At 38.7% G+C, this 23,984-nt stretch overlaps 1 protein-coding gene across 1 annotated transcript in view; it reads left to right on the forward strand.

Annotated features, from left to right (window-relative positions):
• LOC124619360 (heat shock 70 kDa protein cognate 5) overlaps nt 1-23,001 on the forward strand; it is an 83,661-nt gene extending 60,660 nt beyond the window's left edge. The window contains exons 10-14 of the mRNA XM_047145682.1: nt 2,406-2,633; nt 6,443-6,665; nt 17,562-17,749; nt 19,667-19,807; nt 22,516-23,001. Coding sequence (XP_047001638.1) covers nt 2,406-2,633; nt 6,443-6,665; nt 17,562-17,749; nt 19,667-19,807; nt 22,516-22,611 — 876 coding nt within the window. The 3' untranslated portion in view covers nt 22,612-23,001. The remainder of the gene's footprint in view (nt 1-2,405; nt 2,634-6,442; nt 6,666-17,561; nt 17,750-19,666; nt 19,808-22,515) is intronic.
• The last annotated feature ends 983 nt before the right edge of the window (nt 23,002-23,984 follow it).

Below are 23,984 nucleotides of genomic sequence, written 5' to 3' on the forward strand. Positions count from 1 at the left end.
ATTGTTTGCATGCTTCAACAACACAGGTAGCCATAACTTAGATACAAGTACAATAGAGCAGTATCTGTGGAGAGGCCAGACTAACCTGTGGTTCCCAAAGAGGGCCAGCAGTCTGGATGATTCACTAATCTGGCCTCATAGCACTAGCCACAGTTGCCTTGCTTTACTGGTACAGTGAACAGCTGAAAGAAAGGAACTACTAAAGCTGTTGTTTTCCCCATGGGCATGCAACTCCACTGTATGGCTTAATGACGGCGTGCTCATGGGTAAAATATTCCGGAGTGCCCCTTTCAGGTCTAATCAGGATGATGACATGAGGAAAAACCAAACTGTCATTTAATGGAGCAGAGTGTGGAATTTTAGATCTTTTAATCAGGTAGGTACACTAGACAATTTGAAAAGGGAAAGTAATAGATTGAAGTCAAATTTCTGATTAGTTGAGTTGAGGGTGATAGGGGTTGCAGGAACAGAACTAATTATGAACAATAAAATAAGAATATTGGTAAGCTACTACAAACAGTATAGTGAACACATCAAAGTCGAGGTAGACACAAAGCCAACAGCCAACGGAGTAGTAAAAGTTTGTACACCACTGTCTCTGCAAATGTAGAGATTGAAAGAATTTGTGTTGAGATAAAATGATTCAGGTAATTAATGGAGACAAAAGTATGTGACGAAGGTGGAATTCAATATTAGGAAAAAGAAAAGGTCGTAAAACAATAGGAAAGATGCTTCTCGCGTAAATGTTCATAGAAAATGTACCATAAATCATCTTCTTTTCCAATAAAGCTATGATGTAAATGTGTCAGGACTGCTCTTGTTCTTGATATAAATAAATTATCTTACACACATATATGATGTACAGCAATCTGAAACTGCTTGCTGACAGCCACCTTGAAGGTCACTTACAGGGAAAGTGAATTGTTGACTTAGGTTTATTGGGAGAATCCGAAGATAGAGTAGCTCACCTGTAAAGGAAACTGCATGCAGAACACTTTTGTGACCCAATCTTAAGTACTGTCAGAGTTGGGGATCCCGAACAGCCCAGACATCAAAACAATTAGGAGGCATGATGCAAGATCTGTTACCATTCAGGCAACAGACTACAAAACGGTCCTACTGCCATCTGCATATGTCTCATATAAGGTCTATGAAGGCAAACTGAGAGTGGAGCTTATGTGGAATCATATAGACAGTAGTTTTTCCATCACACTGTTGAGAGGGAAACAGGATAAGGGAGGGCTAGCAGTGATAAGAGGCACCTTCTGTCATGCAATTTATAGTAGTTTGTAGCGTGCATATGTGGATAAATAGATTTCATTGCCACCTAAAAGTAATCACAGAAATAATCTAATGTTCTTGGTTGCACAGGAAGATGGTGAGGAAAATCACTAACTACGAAGCTTATGGAATGCTAAGACTTTATTCGAATCAGGCTTAGCTCGGCAGACAGAAACAAAGAAAGTTTTCAGTCAGTTATATAGAGGAGGGAATGCCAGTCTTAAAAGTGGAGTTGAACCTTTGTGCTACAATTTTGAGGTCCTTTGCAGTGTTTGACAAACATTCCCAACTGTGCCTAAATTCTGTCCAGCTTTTGAAAGTATTGGACTCTGATTCGAACCCATAAAGAACGTCGTGCCATTCCTAAAGACTATTACTATAAAAATCTCGACTTCTAGCTGCTGCATTGTAACACCTTGGGGAGGGAGAGGTGGATTTGTAAGGCACCTCTATTTTTTAAGTGCTGGAAATGAAGGGATGAGTAAAGGTATGTTTGTAAATTTGAATGAATTTTCATTGTGTGTCTAACCCATAAAACTTAGTCACTATTTTATTCCCATTAAGTGACTTTATTGCACAATGTGACAAAAACGTCAGTGATATCAATGCCAATTCTGACCATCCTGAGATTCTGCGATGAACTGCAGATTATTTGTGTAAGAGGGAAATAAAGCAATGGCTGTAGCTTCAATGGTTGGCACTCTGGACTCGCATTTGGGAGGACGACAGTTCAAATCGGCATCTGGCCGTCCTGATTTAGGTTTCACTCCAGGCAAATGCTGGGGATGGTTCCTTCCAAAGGCGTGGCTGATTTTCTTTCCCCATCTTTGACACAATGTGAGCTTGTGCTCAGTCTCTAATGACCTCGATGTCGATGGGATGTTAAACCCAATCTTCCTTCCTTGTAGAATCAGATCAGCCAATGTTGATTTGTTGAGGTTGTCTTAAATTGTCAGTGTGCCCTGCTTTTCCAGATTATTGTTTGTGCAGTTGTTGCTTTGCATATGTAGATAGTTTGCTCCCTTAGGAATTCACACACTTTTGAACAGATGTAGATACATAGAGAAATATGAAACACTAATGAGGGATGTTACATGCATACTAACATCAGTTTCTCTTTCCAGGTGCAATCAACAGTACAGGATATATTTGGTAGGCAACCTAGTCGATCTGTGAACCCAGATGAGGCTGTTGCTGTTGGAGCAGCCATTCAGGGAGGTGTTCTTGCTGGTGATGTAACAGATGTTCTCCTGCTTGATGTCACACCTCTGTCTCTGGGTATTGAGACACTGGGTGGAGTCTTCACGAGGCTTATATCACGAAATACCACAATACCGACAAAGAAGAGCCAGGCAAGTTTAAATTTAGTTGTGGTGCGTGGAATGCGTGTGTTTTACTACAAAAAAAAAAAGCTTTGGTTGGAATATGTTGTGTTCCATTATTGTTTTGTGTAATGTAAGGAAGTGGGTGTTTTATGTATCCAGAGATCGAAGATTACTGCATTGAATAACTTTCTGAAGAATTTATTCAGTAACATAAAAAATAAGTTTGAATTGTGTACAGGCCCCAATAGGATTTTTAAAAATTCCATTAAGTAATTAAAGATAATGGTATTAATAACTTTAGTGGAAATAACTGGGAAATCCTTTTTGGACATTCCAAGGTTCGTAGAGAGCATTTGGATACTGAGGTAATGCTTTGGCCATTCTTTCAGTACCATTATCAACAGTAGAAATACAGCTCAGTGGTGATTGATAAATATATTTGAATCCCCTGTCCTTTGTGGAATTAATGTGATTCCTATAAAATAATTTATAGCTGTGCTGGTGGAACAGCATTGCTGGAAGGGAAAAGTCCTGTTTCACATAATTATAAATGCAAACTTCATCACACGATCATGAGAGGATGACCGTGGGAAAAACTACAAAGGGCACGTGATAGATGAGAACGTAGTGCGTTGGAAACCCAGATTTCACACAGAATGGATCAGCGACAATTCCAATAGAAGTTGAGATCAAAACAACATTATCTAACATAGAAGGCTACTCGTAACAGAGGCTTAGAATGCAAGCAAACAAAACTACGAAACTGTTCAGTTGTTGTTGTACACAAAAATGCAGAACTGTAAAACCGAAGGAATTACAGATTGGAGCATTATTGGTCACGAAAAGAACTAAGTCAATAAAGCAAATTATATTCAGCTTCCTGGTATGGTAACAGTGTGCAGATGTTAAAATTAAAGTCATTGGCTGCTAAATGCAAAGTAGTTCTTCCTAGTAGTAATTGAAGAAGTGATTTAAAAAAAGAGCCAGACAGCTGATCCATTAATTAGGTGGGCATCACATACTTCACAACCAGACATGAGTTTACCCAAATTCTCTATTAGAGAGAGAACAAAAATCATTAGTCTCTGGAGAGCCGTAACTCTCCTGGTTAAGATGATACGTCGACCAAAGTATCAAAACTTTCAACAAAATAATATAATTGGATGGATAAAGTCTATTCACCAAGTGGCGGCAGCACACACACACACACACACACACACACACACACACACACACACACACACACACACCTAAAAGGAGGTTATAATTAGGCAAGCTTTCGGAGCCAGTGGCTGCTTCTTCAGGCAGAAGGGTTGAAGGGGAAGGAAGAGGGGTGAAGGAAAAGGAATGGGGAGGTCTAGGAAAAGGGGTGGATTTCAAGAAAGTCACTCAGAACCACAGGTCACGAGAAACCGGATGGGATGAGATGGAAGGACTGACTGTTGGGGCTGCACTGGGTGAGATTTGAAAACCTGAGAGCTTAAAGGTGGAAGACAGGGTAATACGCAAGACAGAGATTACTACTAAAACATCGTGCACAAGTTAATAAGAGTGAAAAGCCAAGTGCATTGTACGTAACGGGTGGGAGGGGGGTGGTGAAAAATAGACAGGTAAGAAAATGAAAGATGTAGAAAATCAAATGGAGGACAGAAAAGAGTTGTTACTGTGCAGAAATGCAAAGGTGGAAGAAATTAACACATACTAATGCCGAGTGGGTGGCAGGAATTAAGGACATGTTGCATCACTAGTTCCCACCTGCAGAGTTCTGAGAAACTGGTATCTGGGGGAAGCATCCAGCTGGCGGGTGTGGTGCAACAGGCAACAAGATCACAGTTGTCATGTTGTAGTGCATGCTGCGCAACAGGATACTGCGTGTTGCCCAGTATAAACCGTCTGCGTGTGCCCATTCATCCTAACTGATAATTTGGTGGTATTCATGCTGATGTAAAAGGCCGAACAATGCTTACACTGTCATTTCACAGGTGGCTCTCCCTTTTGATAGTGTGTGTTTTGCCAGTTACAAGGCTAGTATAGGTGGTGGTTGGAGAGTGCATATGGTAAGTCTTGCAGTGGGGTCAGTCACAGGGGTAGGAGCCATACGGTAGGGAGATGGGTGCAGGAGCAGCATGGAGTCTGACGAGAATACTGCCTAGATTAGGGGGGTGGTGAAAAGCTGTTCTAGGTGTGGTGGGAAAAATCTTGTACTGAATGGATCTCAATTCAGGGCCTGATTTTGGGAAGTCAGTGCCTTGTCAAAGTAGCTGATTAATACATTCCAGACCAGGATATTATTGAGCGACCAGTGGTTTGCTCCAGAGTTATTTGGAGGGATCAGCAGTACCAGGATTGAATATGATGGCCCAGGAAATCTGCTTTTGAACTAGGCTCGTGGGGTAATGATGTCCAGTGAAGGCTAAGGTGAGAATGGTGGTATATTGCTGTAAAGAGTTTGCCTCAAATGCCAAGGCTGTATGTAGAAGTTAATTTGTTTTGTACTTCAGTTTCTTGGTATTTTACTACATTCTTTTATTTTAAACAAATCATCTAAATATGACTTGGTAACAAATGAAAACCAGTAATGGTACTCTTCTGTGATCTGAGGCTGAAACATACAATAAAAAAAATTACGAGGCAGTCACTGTGTTTTCCTGTGTATGAAAGCGGTATATCTTAAACTCAGCCCTGGTAGAGCTGAACAAGAAAGTTTTTCGTGTCTGCATTTTCTATGATGCCAAAGCTTTCAGTTGCCCCTATCCCCCCCCCCCCCCCCCCCCCCACACACACACACACACACACACACACACACACATGTATCCTAGCTTTTAGAAGTAATAGTTACTGCCGTGGGGAGGAGAGGGAGATAGGTTGGGGAAGGTTAAACGGGAAGAGCAGGTAATGCAGACCTCAGGATGAGAGGGACCGGCCTATTGTGAGGGTGTGTGTGACGTGCCCTTCCTTTTTAACATTCTCCAATCTATCTATATCTTCTTCTCAAGGAAGGAAAGATTAGTTCCAAAAGCTACGAAGGTGTGTGCACTGTTATGTGTGCATCTATCAGCAGTACTGACATTTCTCATCAAGGTAAGTACTCATCAGCAGTTTTGTTGCAGTATTTTATAATTTTCTTGAGAGAATTTTCCCCCGACACAGAACAGGCTTAAAACTATTTCACAACAAACAGCTTAGCTCATAGTATAAAAAGACTTCCACTAGAAAATTCTAAGCAAAAAAAAAAAAATGGTTTACAGGTATCAGAAGTGGAAATCAGCAGGCACCTACTATATGAAACTCCATCTTTGTAGTTTTTAGGTATCATATTGCAACAGCATGTGGATAAGTTTAAAAAAAGCCTTAGATCCGTGTGTGTTGCACTTATAAGTCTCTTCCCTTGTTCTGATGGGATTATTAGCATACTTCCACTCAGTACTGTCACATGGTGTAATTTTCTGGGGTGATGCAGATCTTGCAGCAGAAGGCTTTTGTGAGTCTTTTGGATTCTTAAATATTTGTCAGTGTGTCACACTGTAATGGCATTTGAGGGTAATAAGTTAATTTTAAGGTGAGACGTGAAATTCTTGACCACGAACTAGAAGTAAAACGTATTTTCATACAGGCAATTGTGTCCTTATCTAGTTTTATATCAAGTTTTATATCAAGTGCGATGATGTATAACAGTTGGGCGACAGATGTCGCCAAAAACTGCAAGGCCCCAGTTGTGTGAATTGTGTTCTACAACCCATCCCTCTAGGGGAGATTTGACCATTATTAATAGAAAAATTGTTGGAAATAAGTCATTTATTTAATCACTTTAATCTTTATACTTTTTTTTCTTCCAGGTATTTTCAACTGCTGCTGATGGACAGACACAGGTAGAAATTAAGGTCCATCAAGGAGAACGAGAGATGGCAGCTGACAATAAATTATTAGGTCAGTTTACGTTGGTGGGCATCCCACCAGCTCCACGTGGTGTTCCGCAGATTGAAGTCACTTTTGATATTGATGCTAATGGAATTGTCCATGTTTCGGCCCGAGATAAGGGAACAGGAAAGGAGCAACAAAGTAAGATTCCTGTTATTATTTATTGTATAAGTAGTACATCTAATAATGAAAACAAATTTATCTCAATACATAGAGAGCACACATTAGTTCTACATGTGACTCTAAAAATGTAAAGCTGAAGCAGTATATTGAAATGTCACTTGTTTTCTGACATGTAAGTTCTCTGTGGGTGGAAATGTACGTTACTTACTGATCACCATAACTTTCATAAAAGATATTTGAGGTCTGTTCAAAAAATTCTGGAACTTTGTCCACAAAATTTTTCTACACTTACCTTTCACTTATTGTGCATGGTCTCCTTCGAAATACTATCCTCTGCAATTGATAGACTAATCCCAATGCTGTCCACTTCCCGAAGCAGTCTTGGTACACCTCTTGCTGGATTGTGCGATGTGCAGTCTGCGAATTTTCTTTTATCTCGTCTATCATTGCAAATCTCCATCCTTTCAACAGGGTTTTCAACTTCAAAAATGAAAAAAATTCGCAGAGAGCAATAGTCACATACCAACAGGGATGAATGTGCAGGTGTGCTATTGTGATGCAAGAGCCATGCATTCTCCCACCACATTACTGGCTGTTCCCTTCTCACATTTCCTCACAGGCGTCACAGCTTGTCCCTGTGGCATGAATTCATGATGAACATATCCTTCGATAGGTGTCGAAGGGTGCCGTGAATGAGGGTCATCTTCAACTTTTGTCGGACCATTTTTAAATGGTGTGAACCATTTGTAACACTGAGTACAGCTTTATTACTCATCACCATTGGCTTCCTGCATCACTTGGTGTGTGTCTGTAATGATTTTCTTGAGTTTCAAGCAAAATTTAATGCAGAAGCGTTGCTCCAACACAACGTTCTATTCAATGCAGCACCGAACAATAACGAAAAGACATACTACAATTAAACTTCCAGCAGTTACACATTAAACGCAGGCATGTGCAGGGATACCAGCCGCATTTCGCTGCAACACGCCATTGGTGCAAAATTATGAACACTCCATAATTTTTGAACAGACCTGGTAAATCACATTCTGATATTGAATTCTACAATTAAGTTAATACCAAAGCTGCAGAATTGAGTGGGGAAGGGGATCACTAAACAGGTAGATCACTAATTAAAGTGGAGGGTCATTGAACATGAAAAACACTCAAGGCATGAAAAAGATAACCATGTGGTGAAAAATGATGTACAGTTCCTATAAGCAGACAAATTGGTGACTGAAAGTAAGTGCCAAAGATCCTGTAAAACTGAAACAAGAGATGGTTAAATCTACTGCAATTAGTGGTGAAAAGCAAATAAGACTGCAAGGAAATGATCACAAAGTATAGAAAAACAGTAGCCAAACGAGAAAAGTTGGTAGGTGGGCAAAGAAAAGAAATTGCAAAACAGAGAGAGAAGGCAGTTCAACAATAAAATTGGGTAACCAATAAAGAAAATTGGATTGTAAGACACTGAAGATACAAGCTAACAGGAAATAGGTCACAAACCATTGAAAAAAGATACATGGTAAATTGAGTAGAATTGATATTTGGTAAGCTAACTGTCACATGTTAACTAAAAATTAATTCTCGTCATGTTAACTACAAATTGATTTTCGTGAAGTGATTCTTCATGAATCCTGAACTGTGATTATTGGTTAGTGTTGTTAGCTGACAAAAACAGACATTAACACATTGATATTGTTGTATTATTACATAAGAATCATTGAGTAGCTCTTGCAGAGGCCTTAGGTTAATAACAAGCTTCACGCTTAGCATTACCGATATCGGCAGTAGGGTGTGTGTTGAGGGAAGGAATATTATTTCCAATTGTAACAATAATGGTAGTGATCTGGTGGTAAGTGTTATGCATTGTTTGAACAATGAAATAAGTAATCCTGCAGTGAAACGGTCAGTAACAAGGACATGACAGAAGACGAGCTTTAGATTTGCCACAACAGGTTGCTCCACTGGCAACTCCCAGTAGCAGTAACAATGATGGTATCTGTGAACATACAATAGAAAATGAGGTGCGCGTAGATCAGGAACCATTGCCAACAGATTGAAATGTAGCAATACCACCACCAGAAAAACTTCCATGAGACTTATGCAAGCCCATAGATAATGGTCTGTGCATAATTTATTTATAAAGCTAGAAAACTGACACAAGGAGTATAGGAAAAATTATTCAGTCACATGCTAAGGATCCGTGGCCACTATGTTAGTATCTCACAAGCCGGCAGAAACAGTTTAAAAATTGAAGCCAAATCCCCAGCAGCTGCATATTACTTAGTACAGTCAGAAATGATATCTGAGCTAAATTTTGAGTCAAATGTTCCTAACCATATTGAGGAAAAATATTATTTAAAGGCAAGAAAACATTTTATTAACTTTGTAATTACACCCTGGATACGAAAAAAAACACATTTACTGTAAGAAGATACACAGAAGTTACACACAAGCCAAGAATAAAGATATTGACAGCAGAGTCATGGAGCAGCACATAAATAGAGACGTCAAGGAATTTTTTCTTTTCTTTTAACACTTCCTCCAAAAGAAAAAATCATGAAATTATTGCTTTGTCTCTTGCATGCCAATTTCTGAACATAGAAAATTAAATCGAATTCGTTCAAGAGGTTTAGTCAAAATATCTGCCAACTGATTGTGTCCATCAATGTGTTCCAAGAAAATCTCACCGTTCAGATATCTTTCACGAACATAGAAATGTCGGACCTCTATATGTTTAGAACGTCGATGATATTCTGGATTTTTTGCCAACTTCAATGCACTAGCATTGTCAATGTAAAGAACTGGAGGCTGCCCCGACATTTCCACTAATTCTGATAGCAGACGACGTAACCAAACTAACTCTTTTGCTCCTTCACTAGCTGCAATTATTTCCGCCTCGGTTGTGGATGTGGCCACTACTTTCTGCAACTGACTTGTCCATGACACTGCACCACCTGAGTACTTTGCAAGAATTCCAGTTGTTGAGCGCCTTGTCCGGTTATCACCTGCGAAATCTGCATCAGTGTAAATTTTTAACTCTTCTTTTTTATTATATACAATTCCAAAATTTAAGGTCCCTTTCAAATACCGGAAAATGCGCATTACTCTATTTCAGTCTTCAGTGGTTGGTTTCTCCATAGCTCGAGCAGCTTTATTGACTGCAAAAGTGATGTCTGGACGAGTTACTGTTGAAAGGTACATGAGACAACCAATTGCTTCACGGTAGGGTACAGATGACGAAACTTCTTCGTTTTGATTATTGCCCTCACGTCCAATAGGAGTTGAGATTGTATTGCATTCTGCCATTCGAAATCTTTGCAGAATTTCTTGTGTGTATTTCTCTTGACTTATCATTATTGCTCCATCTTCATATTGCTTTATTTTTATGCCAAGAAAATTGTCAAGACTGCCAGTTGTTGTTTCGAATTCATGTTGTAAAACATCCATAAAAACAGCAATTTCTTTCTTGTTACTGCCGACAATCAGGCCATCATCAACGTAGATTGCCACATAAAGGCTATTTCCATTTTGTCTACGATAAAATAGGCATGGGTCTGCATCACTGTTTGAAAAACCAGCTTTCTTCATGAACTCAACAAAACGTTTGTTCCAGCAACGTGGCGCTTGCTTCAACCCATAAAGACCTTTTTTTAAGAAACATACTCGGCCTGTACCATCTTCGAAACCTTCTGGTTGTTCCATATATACTTCATCTTCAAGTATTCCATTCAAAAAAGCTGTCTTTACATCGAATTGTTCTAGCAGCATTTTCTTTGAAGCAGCTACAGCCAACAGAGTTCGTATGGTGTCATAACGTGCCACAGGGCTAAAGGCGTCATCATAATCAATTCCTGCTTTCTGAATACAGCCTTTTGCAACCAATCTGGCTTTAAAGCGAGTACCTCCATTGACTGCGACCTTTCGCCGTAGAACCCAGCGGTTTTGCAATACTTTGGCATTCTTCGGACGGTCAACCAGCACCCAGGTATTGTTTTCCTTAAGTGATTGAAGTTCTTCACTAATAGTGTGCATCCATTCTTCCTTCTCGTTTGACTGCAATATTTCTGAAAAACAGTTTGGATCTTTGTATCCAAGTGCATCAACTTTTGTTGCCATACAAAATTCACCACTTTCCATCCAGGTTGGTTTTCTTCGTTGTCTTTTATTCTTCTGTTTCTCTTCATTAGAAGATTCAGCAGCTTCTGCTTTTAGAAATTCTGTTAATTCTTCATTTTCTTCAGATTCACTCGACTCTTGACTTTCTCTAGAATCGAGAGTGCCAATTTTTTCTTGAGTTTGGCTTCCTCCAGAAGTGTACAGCCTAGGAGATTTACATTGGTCATCTTTAGATGAATTCGGATCATTAAATTCTTCCCGAGGGACTTCAAATTCAACATGATCACTATGTAAATCACAAACAATTTCTGGCTTAAATTTTACATCGTGACTCAACACCACTTTTCTTTTAGATGGAATCCAAACTCTGAACCCATCTTTGTTATTAACATATCCAACAAGTCGTCCAAAAACTTCCTTATCATTAAACTTGGAACGGAATTGTTTGTTAATGTGAACATAGCAGCCTGTACCAAAAATTCTGAGATGATCAAGTCTTCCTACTGGTCGATTAAACCATAGTTCATAAGGGGTTTTATTTTCAACTGAAGATTTTCCAGTACGATTTATTAGGTAGACTGCTGTGTTACATGCCTCTGCCCACAACCCTTTAGGTAATTTACTCGGATTTAGCATTGACCGGGCAGCTTCAACAATGGTCCTATTTTCCCGTTCAGCCACACCATTTTGTTCAGGAGTGTAAGGAGGAGGAATCAGTAGCTCTATTCCCCTGTCTGCAAGCAGTTCACTGACATTCTTATTGTTAAATTCTTTGCCACCATCACATCTAAATTGTTTGACAACATGTCCATTAGTTCGTGCTTCATTTAAAAACTGCTTAAGCACAGTACACACTTCACTTTTGTGTCTTAAAAAGAAAATTCGACGAAATTTACTAAAATCGTCTTTGAAACATACATAATAATGCTTGCCTCCAAAAGATTTCGTGCTCATTGGTCCATTTACATCCGCGTGGATTAATTCACCAGTACTGGTAGCGTGTATTGTTCGTGTTTTGAATGGCAGCCTATGCATCTTTCCAACCGCACAGCCGTCACAAAATTCACTCTTGGCATCTTCCACATTAATGTTCATTCCTTTTAAAATATTCTTCACATGATGTTTATTCTGATGACCAAACCTTTCATGGTACACTTGCAATGTTTCGGATGAAGTCATCAAGCTCATACGATTCATTTTTGCATTTCTAACAACACGCATGTTCAACACATAAAATCCATTTTTCACATAACCTGTCATAACAATATTGCCACTGACTTGTTTTCGAACACAGACATTATTATAACTAAAATTAGTACTGTAGCCTCTGCAGGCAATGGCTCTCACAGAGAACAGATTAGCACTTGCATCAGGGACGTATAAAACATTGTCCATTCTAGCATTGTACCATTTATTGTTTCGTCGGATTTGGATGTAAACTGTTCCTTGACCGTACGCACACATTTTCACATTTTGTTTTCCCAATGAAATTACTTGAGGAACATCAAATTCACTATACGAAACAAAATACTGTTTGTTGGGAGTGATATGATTTATAGCGCCACTGTCGCAATACCATTTATTTGGGTCACTGTGATTACTGGTACACACACCCATAGCGTATGAAGTAAATGCAGCGTGTTCACTGTCTCGCTTCTTCTCTTTTCTTTTATTGCTGTCACGAGTGTTCTGTGGACACTCTGCTGCCCAGTGACCTAATTGTTTGCATTTATTACACGGAAACTTCTGTTTTAATTGTGACTTCGTCATCTTTACTTGCTGATTACTTGTTTGCCGTTTTCTTGTTTTAGAAACGACAAAAGCTGCACTTCCATTAACGTCTTGTTCACGCAGTTCAATAGTACAGAGTTTTTCAATCAATAAATTCAAGCTTTGCTTTTCTGTCGGTATCGTATCCCAGAGATCCTTAAAATTGTCGTAGTCTTTTCCCAGTGTAGACAAAATTCGACCATTTAAGATTCTTTCAGATAGAGTATTTTCTTCATGTTTTGATAATTCATCGTTCAGGTCCACAAATAACTTTTGCAGTTTGGCCACATGTGCACTAATATCTTCAGATTCATCACGTTTAACACGGAAAAATGTTTCAATCAACATATTCAAACGCTGAGTACTGCTACGTTCAAATCGGGCGCGTAATTTTTCCCAGATTTCTTTAGCATTCTTGCACGTTAAGACGAGTTCTGCAACAGGTTTACTTAGCGCACTTGCTATAAGACTTGTTGCCTTTGCGTCGTCCTTGTGCCATTCCACGTACGCTTCTTTTTGTTCACTTGTCGCATCTTGCGGCAACTCTACACGTTCACGTGTACCGTTAATAATAACTTCTAGTCCATATGAACGTAGCACCATAGAAATATGCCATTTCCATTTAGCCCAGTCGTCAGGTCCTTCAAGCTTATCAATGCTGACCTTATAATCGCTGCTAGCAGTCATGTTTCTTTACAGACATACGCTCATTTCAAATATTGTTTTAATTAAACTGTGTTGTTTGCCTTTACACGTGTACTGGGCCCATAACCTGATGAAAAATATTGTTTTAATTAAACTGTGTTGTTTGCCTTTACACGTGTACTGGGCCCATAACCTGATGAAAAATATTATTTAAAGGCAAGAAAACATTTTATTAACTTTGTAATTACACCCTGGATACGAAAAAAAACACATTTACTGTAAGAAGATACACAGAAGTTACACACAAGCCAAGAATAAAGATATTGACAGCAGAGTCATGGCCAAGAATAAAGATATTGACAGCAGAGTCATGGAGCAGCACATAAATAGAGACGTCAAGGAATTTTTTCTTTTCTTTTAACACATATGGTGTTGAAACCTGGAGTAACTCAAGGTGTGTCTACGGAACGTTGTGAACTTCCAATGTTCATGTCATCAGAGTAAAGCGAAAGACGAAACATGTCACTCAGAATTACATATGTTATGTTATAAATTTACAGGCTGGTAGTCTCACGTTTTACTCAAATCCTTCCACGGTATGTGTACATTCATAGCATGCCCTGTGACGTTACTCCACATGTAACAGCAGTGAATCGATGTTTCCAGTGTTTGTTGTGGGCACACAGCTTGGCAATGTTGCAGTCAATATCATTGCTGTCGGTGTTGCTGTCAATATAAAAGAGAACAGCGCCACAATGCCAGTATATCCTGCGTACATTGCTGTGATGGACATGAAGATATGAAGAAAAAAATGTAGTATCTTCCTATTTAGGAAAAGAGTTAATGAAATAGCAGCTCAAGACAACTGGTGCTTTAAAGAGATTAAGAATTAATTACGCAATGCAACCTATTCTCAGACTGTTCAGTCTTTCCCTCTGCTTGCAAATATTAATCTACCTCAATTTCAGCCATTTGGACTTACAAAATTTACAAAGGAATTGGAAACACACACACCCTTTCTCCAGCAAGAATGGACTGGAAAAAAAAGGGAGTGTAGAGGCCCTCAGAATCATACAATATAATAGGTATGACATGTCAACAAACTGCTAATCCCCCCATTGATAGAGCAGAATTGCTGCCAGAAAACACTTATATTGAGCAAACAAAAGAATCACTGAGGCTATAATTATCCACACCACTTGTTAATAGACCCAAGAGGAAGTTACGGAAATGCGATCCCAGATAACACACATTCTCTGGCTTTAGAACCACAGAGTAAACATGGTTGGGGTTTCAGTGATACTCCGGATGAAAAACTCTACAATGTAGTACTTCATTGGATGGAACAAATAAACTGAAGAAAATACACAGCTGTTGTTAATAAAATCATCAATTGGTGACCTACTGGTATCAAGTTATAGGGTTGAACATTTTACAATGGATCAGTTGTTCCATTATTTCAAGTAAAGTAAACTTAGTCAGAAGGCTACAGCTGTGCTGCGTAGCAACTACAGCATTATCCCGAACGCGGCTCCAGCCGAATAAACAATTTTTAGTGAAAGGCTATTGTACTGCCCACCATCGCATAAAAAAAATCCTGCTCAACATGTATAGGACTCTTGTGAGATCGGTCTTGGATTGTGGGTGCATATTTTTATCTTGATGGGAGGCAGGAAATTCAATATCGAAACTATACAAACTTCAAGTACGTATTCAAATATCCACTGGAGGCATGTTTTTTCACACCTACCAATGCTCTCCTTGTTGAGTCAAGGGAACAGTCACTGAATACTGGAAGGGGGAAAACTTGTGAATAAATTCATTTTGAAGTGAGTCTCACAGACAGGACACCCTTTAATAAATGGCATAATGAAATATTGGTCAGACACCGAAAAACTTAACTATTGATCTGAAAAGAAAAGAAACCAGTCGGTTATTAAATCCCTTGAATGGTGAACCTTGTATGAAAAGAAACTACAAAAACATTATTCTTACCAGAATTTCTAGCCCCATTCAGGTACTGAGAAGAAAATGTTCTGATCTTTTATAACATTGCACAGTATAAAAAGTCTCCAAATTTGAAGACTGAAATCAACCCAGTTTGCTCAATATTGTTTTCTTGAATTCAACGAAGATTTACACCGATGGATCCAGGACCATTGACAGCAATAAAACAGGATGTGCAGTATACAACCCTGCAGAAAATTATCAAGTCTTTTATTCTCTACCCTTGGAGGCAACAATCTTATTATGCAGAAGCCATCACAGTTAAGGGAAGCAGTAAAGTACATGATGTCTTGCAGATGAAGCAGTAAGATGGTATTAGCAGATACACTAACAAAATCCTTGTGGATTCCAGAGCACAGTGCCATCTTTCATAATGCAGTATTAGACAGCTTAGAGAAGCAAGCAATGAACTTAAGTGAAATTCTAAGTGAGAGACTTCCTTATCAAGGTATGCTGAGATTAATCAATGAAAAAGTGATACACGACTGATAGAAACTATAAGATTCAGCAAAGATATCAAAAGATGTAAAATGTGGCCAGCTGCAGCCTAAAATAACTGTGTCCTCTTGGTATATTGATTAGAAAAGAGCAGAGGATTCATAACCATTTCGCGCCTGTGCTTAAATCATGACACATTCCCAACCCACCTGTTCTGAGACTGTGAAGGAGACTTGAATCTTCTACTGTTCTTGTGTACCAGATACAAGACACAGGAAAAATCCTTTATGATCACATTGGTTAACGCAAAGATTCCACTTTCAACATCCGCTGCTGTGTTTTTGTCGACCAAAAAGTGTGTAGGGTTTTAAATGTGTTCACCCACTTCTATATGTGTGACTTCACTATCTAGAGACACGGAATTTTGTATATTGTTTTCTTTCTTTTATTATTGTGGTGTGTAACTTTGAGTAGTTGATAGGGGGGAACTAGCATGGCAAACAAGGACTATTAATGTAACTGTTTCATGAATTTCTCATTGTTATGGCGGCTTATTTTGAATAATAATTCAGTTCTCACAATATGACACGTATCGCCAAAGATACAGCCTTTTTATGCGCAAAAACCACATATTCGAGAAGTATACTCTTCTCTTTAATAGCTCTGCTTAAATTTAAGGCAACAGTGACCAGAAGACTTGAATATGCCGTTTAATTCACTACTAAAAGTCTGCAAATAATGATATATTCGTGTTGTACACAAAACTCACATATTTTTCATGTAAGATGTAACGCACCAGACACGAGGCGTAGCTTGCTTCCTTTATTTCTATTGTGCACTATAATCTAAAATCACAAAAACAAATTGCTTATGTGGGAAATATTTCTCATGCAGGGTCTTCCCACATGCCAGTTCTTCATTGGAGAATCAGAAGTCCACCATCATAAGATGGCATTTTCCAACTTCTCCAGTAGAATATTGGCTTTCAAAAATGCCTCAACAGTTTCTTTTACCGAAAATGTAATCTTGCTTACTTCTTTCAGCTTTGCTTAAGCAATCAGCAGTCCATGATTGCCTGTTTTGAGAAGCAGCAGCAGCATTTTCTTGGTGGTGGGAAGAAAGTTTGTCTGATTTAATATGTTTTTTGACATTACCCTTCCTATCCCACCCCATGTGACAGTTGCAAAATTTTCAGAACACTATTTGGAAATCTGTAGCATATAAACCGTGGCTTGCATATTGCTGAGTCCTGTCATGTGCTTTCACAGATCTGCGATCCATAATTCACGTACAAACAATGAAACAGTAAAAACGAAATGAGATCCGAACTTCACCGCGTGCTCTCGAGCGAGACTTTCGGATTCGGTGAGGGGACTGGTGTGAGCAGAGTCAATTATGAAATTACATGGACCAGCATTTATTGGTATCTGGTCGCTACCATTAGTAGTTATCAGATTACATTGTGTTTGGGGCAGTATGCTGTGGATGTGTCATGTTGTCAGTGTTGTGTTTTAGAAGTGACCATAAAGAATTTATAATCGGTGGAAAGTGGGATGGGTAACAACAATATTATGACAAGGATAGACTACTGCCCCTGATAAAGAGAAGACACTCACTCGTAGACATGGTCAACAAAAAGACTGCTGCATGTTTAAGCTTTTGGACAAAAGTCTTCCTGAAGTAAAAATAAAAAAAAAAAAAAAAACCACACACACACACACACGCACACACACACCACAATCTCTTTCTGCTGTGGCTGGAAGTTTTCTTATCTAGCACTTCCCATACTTTGTACTGTTCTTCGTAAATCAATTTTGTGATCTTGCATTAATTCAGTCACACCAATATGCCTAACACGAGTAATCTTTATTTTAAATGCGCGCAAATTACGGTACTGGTAGGTACCTCATTAATATTTAAAATTTTTGTTTTCAGTTGTTATCCAGTCATCAGGTGGCTTAAGCAACGACGAGATAGAAAATATGATACGGAATGCTGAAGCATTTGCTGCACAGGATAAGGTAAAGAAAGACCGTGTGGAAGCAGTTAATCAAGCAGAAAGTATCACTCATGATATTGAGTCCAAGATGGAGGAGTTTAAGGACCAATTACCAAAAGAAGAGGTATGCTAAAATTCTACCAAGTTCTTTAAATTTAGTTGTTGTGCTCTATACCTAAGAGATCACATATATAATCTGAGCATGTCTCAAGGCCTGACTCCCTTTCATTGTCACTGATGGGTCCACTTATTATTCCAGAACACTACTGCCAGAATTTGTCAAACGGTGTGTGAGAAAAGTATCAGTCGTTGAGAAGAGGTGGTGGAGGACCATGTCTTACACTGATAAAAGCGATTGATATATTTTTGAAAGTTGAATCAGCATTTCTGACAGCATTTATATAATTTCATTTCTGTTCATTTATTTCATTTAACATTTGCAGTGTCATGGTACAGCCACGTGGCTCCATTATCTCTGTTCTTCTAATGTGGATATTCCCGCATAGCCTTCGAGTGAACAGCTAGTGTTTGGAAACCATAGTAGGTGGCAATATCAGTGACATTAGAGGTCTGCTCAGGTGGCCTAATGGTTCAGGCGACTCCTCATGATAAGCAGGAAATTTGGTCTGAAGTCGTAGTTTGGTACACACTTCAAATTGCCAGTACGTATTCATTACATTGCGAGTTCAACTGACCTGGACAGTTTACATTCGTATCAGTGCATTGAATTCATTTCATTATGAACTGCCCTCTGGCATAATGGAAGACGAATAACTAAAGCAAGGCATAAAAATAACTTTGGTCTACATATGTCTCATACATTTATAGGAAAACTGTGATCACAAATTCACAATGATGGTGATGGTAAATTAATTGTAAGTAACGTGTAGTGAATAATGTCCCTTGACTACTTGTTAGTAATGGTTTATATTTGAAATAATAAAAACCATGGGTGTCTCTTTATTGGGATAAAAGTAAAACATTATTATTAACTGATCATCAAACAAATGCTGTTATAAATTGTAGCTCAGATTTGTAATTCTGTGTACATATTTTGCGAGGAGCCTTCACTGTGCAGAACGCACATACGTACATTAAATAAGCAAACTTCACGAACTGAAGTATGATTTTAAGCTTTCCCAGTGTATGATTTTGAAATGTTATTGGGTATTCAACCTAGTTGTGCCCTTCCATTTGGAACCCAAATTTGAGTCAACGCAGGTCCTAGAAGTCTTCAGAAATGTCATCAAAATGTTATGCTGTGACATCAGACATGTTTTTTAGTGGGTTGCTACTGCTAAGTACAGAACAGTTGTTCGCTAGTTATTGTCTCTCTTGTTGCAAGGGAAAACGTTCTCCATGAAAATTCCTAGCTTAAGGCAGAAACAAATCTCTGGCTTCTTTTGCTGCTGCTTCTTCCCACATTGGGCCCCTCTAGAGCCAGTGTTCTAATTTAAAGTCTTCATCTTTCCTTTCAGTATTGTTTCACTATGCTTATTTTTGCTTTCTTCTTTATACTTGTTGTTTTTCTTCCTCCATTTCTGAAACTTTCTTCCTAAACCTTTCTCTGTAGTATGTTAACAGGGCTTCTAAGCTGCAGATTTGAAATCAGTGATCTGCAGACTTTGCAGTTGTCGAACTGGGTGAGAGAAGGCACACCTGAACTCAGAGAACCACACTGTTCACCAGTGAAAAAATGCTGCCGCATCTCAACAGAAAACTTACAGCCAACAGAAGAAAATGAGCAAAGACTATTTCACAAAAGAAACTTTTTTTTTTCCCCTAAAGCAAATATTCCACTCAAGAATTATTAATAAAGAATAAAACTGTGTACTCTTTTTGTTAGTACTGCTATTTCTAATCACTGTTCTTTTATTTTTTGCGATCAGTTTCATCTTCAGGCATGCAAATCTCACCAAAAAATAGATACATTTCAGGTCCCTATGTTTGAGTACTGTACGTTTATCTGGCTCACTAGTGTTATTTTCTTTTGTTGTTTTCTGTGGCAATAACAACAATGTTAATAATAACTCTTTTTCAGTGTGACAAAATGAAGGAAGAGATACAGAAAGTTCGTGAACTAGTTGCCAAGAAAGATGAGACAGACCCTGAAGAAATACGTAAAGCAGCAGGTTCTCTTCAACAAGCATCACTAAAATTATTTGAAATGGCATACAAAAAGGTAAATTTACTTAATTTCTTAAAAGATGGTGTCGTACAAGTGTTTGAGCTTACAGAACAAATAAAAACTTGTCATTGTTTTGAACTTTGAAGTCGGTTATTGCATTGCTTCAGGAAGTTTCTAATAAGTTTGTGTGGTAGGTGTTAAATTTTGTAGTGAGGTTGTTACAAAAGCTTCCAAAACGAATAGAAACTTGAAGAGAAGCTGTAGAAGTTTCCTCTGTCGTATTGTTACAACTAATAATGGGTTCTGAGTTAGAGACAAATCAGTAGCATGTAATATTTATTTATCCATAATGGTGAACTTTAGCCCTCCCTCCCTCCCTCAGCCCCCTCCCCCCCCCCTTTTTTCATTTGCCGCCACTCCTCAGTTAACAAAATCATACCACAAAAGGCATGGAATATGACAGTTATCCTGCTGGAAGGTGCCACTGCTTTTGGGGAAGACATAAAGTGTGAGGGGTAACAAGTAGTCCCTGATAATGTTCATAGTCCACAGCTGTCATGGTGCCTTAGATTACTACTGCACGTCCCTTGGAAGCCCAGGTGAATGTACCCCATAACGTAATACTGCTCCCACTGGCCTGAGTGTGTGGCGCACTAAATGTTTTGAGCAGCCATTTGCGTGAATCATGGTATATCTGAACACAAGCATCAACCAGTTTTAGCAATAAACTGGATTCATCCGACCAGGCGACATGATTCCATTGATGTGTGAGCCAGTTTCTATGAGCCCCTGCCCACTGTAATGACAATTTGCCCTCAGTGCCAGCAGGCAGTATACAACCTTGCAGTGGACAATGGTCATAATGTTTTGGCTCATCAGTGTAGCCTTAAGTAAATATTTACAAATATTGGCACTGGGTGCATACCAAAAAATTGTATCATGGACAAGAATTCCAGCCTGTTAAAGAAATGTTCCAGCAGCAAATGGGCTGTGATCAGTTACCACCCCCACCCCCTTTTTTTATTTCCTAGTAAGGAAAGTGTGTGACCTTGAACACTCAGAACTGTATGAAAATGTGCTTACAACATAAATTGCTGATCCTAAAAACAATGACAAGAACCATTTGCATGCGAACTGGAGACGTTCAAATGATCACCAATTTGAGATCTGAGAGAGAGAATTTTGTGACATGAAGAAGCAAAATATGGATATAATTAGGACCATAAACACATGTTTCAATGTCATGACTTATTGCTGTAGATCCCTCAGTTTAAAATGATTACAATATAGGAATAGCAAAATTTTTCTGCTGATCACATAGTGTTGTACCATGATTGTTGGGATGATGAGTTTATATTCTTAACACATTTCTGAACATAACACTGAATGTGTCTACTCATTATGTTATACATTCGTCTTTATGTAATTATCCTAAGACAATACACACTGTACGGGGCTATTATTTTAATGATTCATTCATTTTCAAAGTTCTGTATCCCCCAAGGTGTTACTTGTACAAATATGGTTGATGTACAAATAAAACTGTAAACTCGTGGAGTTCGCATTGTGCCTACCAGTTGGCATTGACAAAATTGCGACAAAACAAAAAGTTTTTGTGTTGAAATATCCAAGATGTTTTTTTACAACAGTGTAGAATGTTTTCAGAAAGAATCATGGACAAGAACCATCATGTAAACAGAGCACTGTGTTGGTATCAAGAATTTAGGGGCACTGGTTGTCCCTGTAATTATAAAAGTACCAGTTGACAAAGTCTTCCAAATGCCATCTCTTTAGAGGATGAAGTAAAGCTTTTTATGCAGTCCAGTCAACAGTATATGCAAGTCACAAACTTGGAGTACAGCAGCAAACTATGGGGAAGATTTTACGGCGGTAGTTACATTGCAAGTGTGGTCTGCAGCTTGTACAGCAATTAAAACTTGAAGAGTAAGGCCTGCACCTTCAATTTTGCATCGCAATGCAGGAAAGACTTGAGGATGAACATTTCACCTCCAAGCTGATGTTTGTGACAAAGCAACCTTCCGTTTACCTGGAAAGCCCCACAAAATTAAGGTGCACGAATTAGATTTGTCAAAGGTTAGTGATTTCTGTACCACGTAACAGAGAATGTATATAGGCAGTGTTTCTTCTATGAGAAGATTAATAGGTACCTCTTAACCTGATGTAATGCAGCTCTGGTTGTTTCTACAACTGACTGCCAATTCCAATAATTACATCTTCCAACAAGACAGGGCAGACCCTCATCAGAGCATTCAGTGTTTGTCACCACCTAAACAACAAACTTCAGCATCACTGAATTGATTTAGTAATAAAGATTATGTGGCTCTGTTCTCTTGGCTCCCCAAAACGCCTTGTGATTTTTTCCTTTGGAGGTCCATTAAGGACCAAGTTCCTGTATCTCCATTGCCTAGAACACTGGAACAGCTTTGAGAATGCAACAGTGCTGCTGTGATGACCATTGACAAGATGATGCTACATAAGGTATGGAGCAATCATGAGTACCGCATAAACATGTTAGGAGACCTGAGAAGCATTCGCAGAACATGTGAAGAGTGCCAGTTATAAACTGGGGGAGTTTACGGTTCTGTTCGTGCACCAAATCATATTTGTACACATCCTACTTTGGAGAGAAAACTAATTGCTTACAAGTTCTAATATATGGGTGTGAAAGTTGGGAGAATTCGTCTGGTGGTGGTAACAATAATAATAATAGCCTATAACCTGTTCTTCTCACCTCCCCTCAGATGGCTGCAGAGAGGGACTCCTCCAGTACTGGAAGTAGTGGCAGCAGTGCAGATAAACCTGAAGAAGAAGAGAAAAAAGCAAAGAAAGAAGAATAGAAACAAATCAATATTCCATTGCATTAGCAAAATATAGTGCAGCTTTCTGCTTGGGAAGCAGAATCTCTGTACATAAACTGCTGTAGGTGTACAGTGGGCCACTGACTCCAGTGCTTGAACGTTACGGACAGTGTACATAAGATACATTTCATGGTCGCATATTCACTCATGGAGTCCCTGAAAATGTGTACAAACTGTGTGTGTGTGTGTGTGTGTGTGTGTGTGTGTGTGTGTGTGTGTCGAGAGATTTTTGTTAACGAGTTATTATCATTGAAACATTTGCAACTGCTGTAGATGTAATGTTGTATTTTAAACAGAGCTTAAGTTTTGTTGAGCTGTTTATTCCTGTAACAGTGTAAACATATTAAAGATTTTTTTTTTTTATTTCTACCTTGCTCAGTTTTTATTAACATGTGTTAACATTTCATTCCTGGTTCCTTTTTCAGAGGTATTTTGTTACTGAATTGTTACCCATTTATATCCAGCAGTTAGCCTACATTGAATCTTAGTTACATTTGGATCAGAATAAAAAAAAAAGTGAGTGACAGCTACTTGTATTGTAGATAGCTACTGTAGCAGCAACTAACCGGAGAATGAGTGTAGCTGCACCTTCTTTTTTGTTCATGGGTGTCATATCTTGCTGCTACCTCAGATGCCAGTTGCCACAGTCAGTTGCAGATGACATTTCTGGCTGGTAACATAACAGTTGTTGTTTGTTCTCATTGTTTACATTTTCTCTGTGCAGTATGTTTATTTTGAACAACTGAATGTCTTAAACTAGTTGTGAAAGGGTGCAGGAAAGTGAAAAATATTTCCACTCTTCTAAGTAAACCCATTAGTGCACGTTAATGGACAACGTGTGAATTTATCGAGATAAGAAAGGTCAGGCTTTTTGTACCACAGCTGTATTGTTCGGGCAGACAAACTGTAACTGACATCACTGCCCCCTTCTGTGCCCGACTGTCAGTAATTTTGTTAATGTAATTGAGCTATTGATGACAGTTTGAAAAGGTTTTTTTTCCCACCTCCTTCATTCTCTGATTATAACACAGACCTATAAAGACAAAAGTTGAATGGCAGATGAATGCTCCTAGATTTCCAAGAACTAGGTATTGCTTGTATTTTATCCCTGCCACCTTCAGAATTACAAAGAGTGTACTTCAGTCAACAGACTCAATAACTTTCTCTGAATCTATAGATTTTAATGATTGCAGATAGAACATCGCCTATTCTAAGAGTTCACTGACCTGAACATTACTGGACTATCAGTTTAAAAAGCCATGGTTGCATAACACTGACACACAATTACAGAAGACTGGAAAAACTTGTAGATACTGATGTTAGGAAAGATACATTTGGATTGCAAAGAAGTG

The sequence above is a fragment of the Schistocerca americana genome, chromosome 6 (genome assembly GCF_021461395.2).
Source record: "Schistocerca americana isolate TAMUIC-IGC-003095 chromosome 6, iqSchAmer2.1, whole genome shotgun sequence".
NCBI lineage: Eukaryota > Metazoa > Arthropoda > Insecta > Orthoptera > Acrididae > Schistocerca > Schistocerca americana.